Source organism: Capsicum annuum, chromosome 3 (genome assembly GCF_002878395.1).
Source record: "Capsicum annuum cultivar UCD-10X-F1 chromosome 3, UCD10Xv1.1, whole genome shotgun sequence".
In the NCBI taxonomy this organism is placed as follows: Eukaryota; Viridiplantae; Streptophyta; class Magnoliopsida; order Solanales; family Solanaceae; genus Capsicum; species Capsicum annuum.
In genome coordinates this window covers 217,357,473-217,367,309 of record NC_061113.1, presented here as the reverse complement: position 1 = coordinate 217,367,309, position 9,837 = coordinate 217,357,473, and the positions used below count along the sequence as shown (strand labels likewise).

General features: G+C 32.9%; 1 protein-coding gene across 1 annotated transcript; it reads right to left on the bottom strand.

Moving 5' to 3' along the window:
* Positions 1-1,245: 1,245 nt before the first annotated feature.
* LOC107863251 (short-chain dehydrogenase TIC 32, chloroplastic) lies at positions 1,246-7,006 on the bottom strand. Its single transcript, XM_016709085.2, has 8 exons — positions 6,609-7,006; positions 5,045-5,276; positions 4,792-4,871; positions 4,058-4,211; positions 3,317-3,395; positions 2,970-3,054; positions 1,942-1,988; positions 1,246-1,536 (listed from the first exon to the last, which is right to left on the bottom strand). The coding sequence occupies exons 1-8, from the start codon at positions 6,712-6,714 to the stop codon at positions 1,378-1,380; spliced, it is 942 nt and encodes a 313-aa protein (XP_016564571.1). The 5' UTR covers positions 6,715-7,006; the 3' UTR covers positions 1,246-1,377.
* Positions 7,007-9,837: the final 2,831 nt, after the last annotated feature.

The following is a 9,837-nucleotide window of genomic DNA, read 5'->3' as shown; positions in this document are numbered from 1 at the left end:
GAAAAATCGAAAGAATGAAAAATCGAATCGAAATTTAATTTTGATTTCGATTTTTTGTTTTTTCAGATTGATTTCGATTTTTAATTTTTAAATTTCAGTTAAACGATTTGGTTTTCGGTTTTCTTAAAAAATAATTTGGTTAAACCGAAAAATCGAAAACTGAAATTATATAAATACTATTATAATATATATATAAAATAATATATATTATCAATATATTATATTAATTATATATACATTTTAGTAACCCTAATTCCAACTCCAAGGCGCCTAAATTCCAAAACAGTAAACATATTACCATTCACACTCAAGTCTCAACAGTCAAGAACAGTAAATAGTAAATTCAAGGTGCCGTTTTCGATTTACACCACCGGCAATTTGGTGAAATAGACGAAAGACCGGCGATCTACTCCCTTTCTTTACAACAACACTGCGACCGGCGACCCGCAACCATAATCTGCGACCCACGAATTTGATGTTTCGTGTTTGTGTCTAAAGAGGAGCATTCAGGTGAGTTTATGGCATTTTCTGCTTAACATGATAGTTTATTGCATTTTTTTTATTTTACATTTGGAATGGAAACGAGTACTGCATCACTCAAGAAACTTCGTATGTTAGTCCCAACGATGACATCACTTGTTACCATAAAGAACTTGATGATATTATTTCGTTTCATTGAGTTACTTATAATTATTTATATTTGGAAATGAAAAATAGATTTGAAAAAAAATCATTTTTTCTTAAAAAAATCATCAATTTTAAATGCTTAGTTATAAAAAAGAGAGGCTCTCTACTTTAATATTTCAAACCGAAATAAAAATCCAAAATAACCGAATCGAATTTGTAGAAACCGAACCAAACCGATTTTATTTTGGTTTGGTTATGGTTGTCATTTTTGTCAATCCAAAAATCGATAAACTGAACCGATATTAAATAATCAGACCAAACCGACCGAACGCCCACCCCTACCCACAACATGGTACTATTAGTTTATTTCCCTGGATTCTCATGAAAACACATGTACTAATATGTAAGGTCTAAGGAATTCATTACTCCGTTTGTACACTTGTTTTGATCGACAGTGCCTGTCATGTTAGTACACCAAATAATTTCATTGACAACTCTTAAGAATATATAGTAGTTGGTGATTAGTTATTTTATTTGCTTAAATGATTAAGTATGCGATTGGATTTATCGCAAATTCTGAACTGACAAGAAAGAAGTAGCAAGTGGTTATGGACATGATTACTCCCAAGAAAAAATCAAGCTGAAGATTTGATAATATTCAGAACACATCACTTTTATCTATCTTTTATGCAATATCACAAACAACCATATACAAAGTTTTAGACTTTTCTATTTTCCTGTTACAACATATTACTTGACCAGATCCATACTAAAATCCCAGAGCCTCTTGGCTAAATCCATATCTTTAGCCATCGCTGACGGCGTTGCCAAATTGTTGTCCGAGAAATATTCACCACTTACCCCCTTCACTTGTGGATTCAATGCAACATAACAGGTGGTTGATGCTCCCTGGAGAAGAGAAAAGGGAATGTTAAAAGTCCTCGTCATTTTCCATGGCATCATGGTTGTTTCTATTCAGTGAATATTTTTCTTCGTCCGAGCAACGATCATGTGTGTCGAAAAAGCATTAGACAAGAAGTTATTTTGTGTTATTATCGTCTGGTTTGTTTATTGACTTTCCTTCTAAGTAATTTCTTTATCAAATCCCATTATCTGTGAATACAGTTATCATTAATAATCCTAAGATAAAACCTTCTGATAGCAAGAATTGGTACTGTGGATGCCGATTATTATTTAGGCATTTCCCCAACATGAGCCGAACTTCTTGCTTTAGAAGGTGTCAAATTTCTATCCTAATTATTGCAAAAGAATCTGTGCATACTGCAAATTTAAATGCTTCGATGCAGAACATACCTGTGGAACATTTTTAAGCATAAGTTTCCCAAGACTGCCTACAAAACCTGCAATGAGCAGAAAGGAATATTTCATATTCGCTTCTCTTAGACATTACACGTAAATATTCTACAACATTGTGGGCTCAGAGTTCTATATAAGAGAAAAGGATAGTCCTCTTATGTTTTGGGGCGGGTCCAAAATAATGGTCCATGTACTCCTGAGCAGTTTATGTCGTTTAAGTCTATCAAAAGTGAGCCCTTTTGATCTACGTCAAATATTTAACAAACTTTGGTTGTTAATTTTTTTTCCCACAGTTAAACTTTGGTCGTTAATTTAACTGTGAAAAAAAAGGATTACCATGAACACACATTTGGAAGTGCCATTTTTGCCGCTTCTGCAATTTTTGGCCTATTTCTGAAGTTCGGTGCTGATTTTCCCCATGCAGTTTCTACTTCTTCTTTTTAAATCTTTTCTTTGACAGCTCCCCTTAAATCTAAGGGTCAGAGTTAGTTAAATATTTGATGGATAGACCAAAACTGCTTATGAGTGTATTTAATCGACCACTTTGAACCTGCCCCAAAACATAAGGGACCATTTTTGCTACTTTCTCCTTCATGTAACTACTGTCTGAAGTTAAACATCATGGAGATGTGTATCTCACAGACTGGCAAACTATGCAAAGTCAGCAAGGGAACAGCCTAGTGGCTCTATAATGACCATTAGACTTAGTGTGAGGGTTCAATTCCAACCCCCTCTCCTCCTCCAAATTAGTGATCAAGTTCTTAACGATCTCCCTCCCTCTCCATCCACCTTGAGGGAAAAAAAACCCAAAGAGAGACAAAAGACAACAAGGAAAGAAAGGCTTGTCGCACCACAAATCTACAAAAAAAAAAAATTGCCTTCTTCCCATTATGCCATGAATTGGCATTAGTGAGAGCACTAGAGGCTTCCTTCCAAATATAAAGTAGCTAACTTACTGTACATACCATTCAAATTAATCAGACATCAGCTACTAAATAGAAAAAAGAAGAAAGAATCTTACTAACCATTAAAAATACCCATATGACGGAAAAGATTGGTTGTGATCGTTCCAGGATGAAGTGAATTTGCAGTTATATCTACTCCATCTTCCTGTTTGAAATAAAGATCACTACAAAATTTAGAGTTCAATTGAATGGCATGGAGCCCTCGTCCAAAGATGTAATAGAGCTCCAGAAATCAGAGACTGCAAACCAAGAACTTCTTGATGTGCCAAAAGGTATATCCAAATATACACCCAAGAAATACATGTGTTTGCCTCTAGGAATAGAGATATCATGACTATGCAAGAACCACTACAATATCAAATGGGAATCAGTAAGTAAGATCCTCTATTTTTTTTTTGAGAAACCACCTTTAAGCGTCTTGTAAGCTCATTCGCGTGCAGTATGTTGGCCAGCTTTGATTGACCATATGCACCGTAGCTGCCGTAGCTGCATATAAAATAGCAAATTAACAACATAGACACAGGAAAATCCATTCTCCAGGGGACAAAACTATTTTTATCATTGAAAGGTATCAGCTATGCAACTTGAAGTGAAAAGACAGCAACTAATTCTCAATCTTGAGCACAAAAGCTTGTCATCTTCAATTTGTTGAAGAATAGAAGGAATAACTATAAAGCTTGAAGGAAACCAATAAGACAAGTGATCAGTTAGATGACGTGATCGCATATTAGGGATAATCTAAAATGATTCGTGTTGATGTTTAAATACAGATGTGAAAACAATAAATATAAACATATCGTGAAGGAAATACAAGCTGTTGGTAGAGAATTTAGGACGCCATAATTAACAAGAGAGATTGTCAACCGAGAACTTGTAACGAATTGCAAGTACTCAAGTTGGTATGATAATATTGGAAAATCTATATTAAATATGTTATTCATTAAGTACTCAAGTTGGTATGATAATATTGGAAAATCTATATTAAATATGTTATTCATTCTCATGGAACAACTGGAACTAGTAGACAGTAATTGTGAAAATTCCAGGGTGATCACTGAAGTCATCAAGCAAGAGATGAATTTGAGCAAACAAAGGTTTCTCTTTCAATCAAGAAAATTTAGTTCAGCGCCAAAATATAACAAGATTACCTTTTGGGGTCATTAATTCTGTCAAACCGAATTCCTTCGCTATATGCAAATCGATGACCCTCAGATGAAACATTCACAATCCTTCCCTCACTCTTTGTCTTACGTGCTGTCTCCTTCATCTTATCCAACAACAAATTTGTTAAAAGAAAATGACCTGCAAACACAAGAAAGAAGAATAATTATGGATAAGAAAATTAACAGGAAGTATGAATGTCCCTCTTGAAAGTTTACTTTTGAAAACATTGCCCACCTATCATCTATCTACAACTTCCTACCAATCTTAATAGATTTGTCAAGCGTACGCTCTATGCTGTATTCCTGAAGAGTAGGATGACAAAGTATGGACAAGGGGAACATGAGACAAGGGGAACATGAACTGTCCTCTAATTAGTGTGACTTTAGAAGCATGATTTATCTCCCTTGCATCAATGTTGCATATACAAGTTAATTTGTCTCAGGTGGTCTTTTACATGTGCATTTTATAACTGAAGCTTACGATGACAAGAGTGTGGAGAATCAACTATTGATCTCCTTTAAGCGAGAACAGAACCTTCATTTCAGTAAAACTGGGAAGGGTGATATATTTGGATTAGATGCTTTCTTTTACAAAATGAACTGTTGCTTGAACCAAAAAAACAAAATTAAGAATATGATGGAACTATTTCAGGCTCTCTTCTACTGCAAACATCAACAATATCTTCTCGCAGAAACATACATTAACAAACAGTTCATACCTAAATGATTTGTGGCAAATTGCAGCTCTATGTTGTCTTTTGAGAGCATAAAGGGAGTTGCCATGATTCCTGCATTATTACTTTCGAAGAAAAAGATGATGTTAATAGACACTTGCATGAATACATACATACATATATATATATGTATGTATGTATGAAGAGGGAAGGGATTCATGCAGAAGAACAAAGCTATTTGAAAGAAACATAGGGAGTAAACGTGCAGTATTCAGGAATGTGATTACAAGCCACTTACATTAAAAGGTTCAATGGGCGACCTGATGATTTAAATTCGGAAGCAAATTTCTTCACTGATGCCAATGAGCTAAGATCTAACTCCATGGTATCAACTTTAGCAGCAGGGATTTCCTTAACTATTGCATCTCTAACATCTTTTCCAGCAGTCATATTCCGGACAGCCATGATGACATGAACTCCACGCAAAGCAAGAACACGGCTAGTTTCAGAACCAATACCACTTGACGCTCCTGCAAATGAATGTTCATGAGCAGACCAAATACTGCTAGATGCTTAACATTACATGCCTCTAAATAAAGATACTGAGCACACTTTACCTAAGAGATTTCAAGTGTAAGCTCAACTGTATACACGTACTTACAGTAGTAATGTCAATCAGTCTCGCTCTGTTTATCATCAACCACTAGAAGCCATAGTACGGAAAATAAAGGAGAGTTTACTTAAGAATGTATATAAGGATCAATTAACCAATACAGGAATTTTTTTCTTCACGCTTGATCTACAAGAAGACGGAGAATGTCTTTATAGTATAATACAACCATAGCTTCAATTGCATATGGCTGTATCCGGCCCCTACAATAGTTCAATCTAAGCATTTACTGTATTTTGCATTAGCTGGGCCAAGTAAGCATTGGTAATCAGATCTTTGACAGGAAATTACCTGATAACTACGTCAAGGAATTCAATATTTCATTATTTTTCAGTGTACATCAGGAGATTCTGAATGGATATAAATTATCAATTCTGTCTCCATAACATCAGGAGATTCTGAAGTTTATTAAAACCCATCAATAACTATAATTGAAAGATTCCAAATTGAAGTTGTATATAGTAGTTTTAGATGAATTTTTCAGTGAATTCCAAAAGCTCCATAAATGCATGAGGTTGAAAAGGATTACCACTCACTCTCTTCATGCTTTTTTATATAAAGGATAGCTTGGTGTACTAAAGCTTCCGCTATGCGCAGGTTCTTGGGAAGGGCCAGACCACAAGGGTCTATTGCAATTCTACCAATACTTTTTTGATATACATATAAGGGGAACCTTGGAGTAATTAGTAAAGTTGCTGCCATGTGACCACGAGGTCACAGATTCAAGCCGTCGAAACAGCCTTTGGCAGAAATAATAGTGGGAACTTTAGTGCACCAGGCTGCCCTTTTTAATTGAATATTGTCGATCAATCGACAATTTTCTTTAGGCTCTCTCTTGGCATGTCTAGGCAGGGCCAGTCCCTTGCATTGATTAGGACAAAAAAACACCAGCAAGCAAAGCATCCCACACATTTTCTACGTGAAATTGCTTGCTACATACCCTAGCTTACTCAACAAAAACGTCACCTTCTTTTGCTTTAAAGAAAAAGAGGAATACACACACCTATTGCATGTCAACCAACAATAAAATATACTAATCAATACCCAATTTTACCATAAAAAAAAACAACATATCCGGTATAACCCCATAAAATAGGCTTCTTTTGAGAAGGATACAGTGTACACGGAGACCTTACCAGGATAGATAGGAAATCAAAAAGGGAATATAAATATATAATGTGAAATAAAGAACCTGTAACAATGGCAGTAAGACCAGAACCGTCAATTCCATGAGTAACTTCCTCAGCAGTGGAAGAAGATGAAAATCCAGATGCACCTTTTCTCCTAAAAAGCCACATTTCGTTTTCTGTTTGTGGAGAAGACAGGGGAATTGATGAGGGACAAGTTATTATTAGTATTAGTAGTAGCTTTGCTTTCACGGAATTGATGACGACAGATTATTGTACTTATTCCTATTAAAAGCCAACATTAATACATTGCATGATTATTCACTTTCCAGAATTTATGATCGTCATGTGGGGAGTAGTAAAAGACTCACTGACTGGAGCCTATGTTGCCAAGTGGAAGTCCTAGCCCTACACATTTATCCAATCTACCACCCTCTATGCTTTCCAACTTTAACACACACTAATGACACTCCTCCTCTCTCGTACTGGTTGATTTTCTTATTAAAAATACATGTTTCAAATTGTTCATTCATTTATCAAATTAAAATAAAATTAATTGAAACTTTTTTATTTTATTTCTATAATTAATAATCTTTGAAAGTGTGGAAATAAGTTTGTACTTTGCAAAGTTATAGAAAAGTATTTTAAGAGGTAAATTGGTAAAACTATCTTTCTTATATATAATTTTTTAAATAGCTGTAAAAATAAAAGTGATCAACTAATATGGGGCGAAACAAATATCATTTTTCTTATAAAAGTAAGGATCAGTTGGTCATGAAAAATTTGAACTTTTTTACCAAATTCTTTTCTAGTTTTATTTGAAAATTAGCGTTTAGTCATGAAAACTCCAAATTAAATTTGAAATTATATTTAGAATCTGAAAACAATCCAAACCTTGTTTTCACTATTTTCACTTAATTTTTCAATCTCTTTTGAAAAAAAAAAAATCTAAACATTTTATTTTCATAAAATAGCCCTATTTAAAATATATTTCATTTTAAATCATATTTTATATTTTCTTAATAAATATATATAGATATTTAAATTCTAAATATTTATTGCAAAAACGTATCGTCAAACGTAACTCCAACTTCAACCCTAAGAGTTTCAAATAAAGTGATTTTTTTTTTGTTTTCATGCCAAACACCTACAAATATTTACTCGGTTATAATTTATTTATCTGATTTTAAACTTGATATAAAATTTAAAATAATTAAATTTTATGATTAGGAATTATAGATATATAAAGTGTATTTTAGATTTTTTTTTAAGTTTTATAATCTTAAATATGTCTAAATAAAAAAGTTAAAATTATTCTAAACGTAGATATTTTTTAAAAATGAAATAGAAAGAAATATATATAAATATTGAAACGATAGAAGTATATTAGTACTATATAGAAGCGTGATAAAACAAATATCTTTTCGTTTCGTTGTTGTGTCCGTTTGTTACGTGATTTTATTATATCACTCATAATTAATTATTATATGTCATTTACATATTAGAAAATTAATAGTATTTAATAAAAAGAGTAAAATAGACATTTATAAAATGTATGCTTTAGCTGCTTCAACCGTAATTTTACTATATCACCCCTAATTAATTATATAGGTCATTAAGTATTAAAAAAATAATAATATCTAATAAAAAGGTAAAATAGACATAAATGATAAATTAACTATTGGTTTGTTAAATTAACTTTACATTTTAATTGAGGCCCACTTAAATTTTTTTCACAAGTATTTTTTATAGCAATTTTGCTATATCACTTGTAATTATTTATTATGAGTCAGTTAAGACATGTCTGCTTCGCTATTTCAATCGTGCTATTTGGTTGACTCTCGAAATTATATCAGTGTCACTTAAATTGGAATAGAAGAAGAAGTATTATAAACCACAATAATTAAACATATAAATTATTTTTAAAATATAATTGAATATCAATGCCATAAAAATTTGGACAAGGAAAGTATTATAAATTCCACTAGCTAATAGCTTAAAATAGTAAATTACAACGTCGAAAAAGTATTATAAGTAATTACAATAACTAATAGCTTAAAATATCTAGAAACATATTAAAAATATAATTAATTATTTAAATTTTATTTATATACATAAATTGCAATAAAAAAATAGCATATATTGTAGCATGTATCCGTCGATATCTAATAATTTAAAAAACAGATAAGTACATGAGTATAACAAGGTATTCTGATGGTCACCTTCCTTTTTTTATTTAATCATTTTGAGTGAATGATTTTTGTCCTTCCATCTTGTGTTAATGTTTAAAAAATAAAAGCATAAGTGTCTATTATAAAAGAACTTAAGAAAGTAACAAAGAGTAAAAAGGTGCAATGTATAATAGAGAAATATAATGGAGAGTCTATTTATATTCACATGAATATGGTTATTTATAGTCCAAAATGGAAACAAAATGAGAAATTCATTTTAAGGGGTGGAGGATGATTTGACTTTGAGCCTATCTAGAAGAGAGATACATGATATCAATATTGGACACATGAACATCTACCATGTTTCATAGCACTTTTTCTTGGATGTCTATGTAAAGAAAAATTTATTAAATACGCATTTGAGTGCTGTCTCATTAAAAACCTTATCAGAAAAATTCAATGGGATAAAACCTTGATTAAGAGAAAAAAACTATTGGGACAATCACCCCACACACCTTGATTAGTGTGGTTACACACACTGGGGCCCTTCCAATTAGGGGAGAGCTGGGACCATATAGCCCATTGGGGCTTTATTTTATGACGATTAAGCTACACAACCCAGGTTAAGGTTTTCAAAGTTCATGCCAATCCTTGTTCCCTACCCTAGTATGTGGTATTATATACGTATCTGTACTTCATATGATATTATGCATTGAATGTTGTGTTGGTTTTGAACTGTTATCATGGCATTATTTTGTTCCTCTATCCCTGAGTTACATGCTAGCACTCCAATCGCTAACCGTCTTCAGACATTGTATCCCCACGTGATGCAAAAACTGGCCATACTTCCACATCTCCTGCTTAGTGACTTAGATTCGGGCTCAGCTAGCGAGTCAGATGAAAGTGGCGAGCTTTCATCCTTTGGAAGATCCTAGTTCATATTGTGGTTTCCTCTTTACATTTTGACTATATTTTTGATATTGGTTTTGGATATTGTCGGGGGATTGTCTCGATATTTTTTTGACTTTTAGTTTTGTAGAGGCTTTGTCGGACTATTGTGGACTAGAGTGGTTTGGTTGATAGTTTTGGTAATGGGGTGATTGTCCGGTTATCGGTGGTTGGT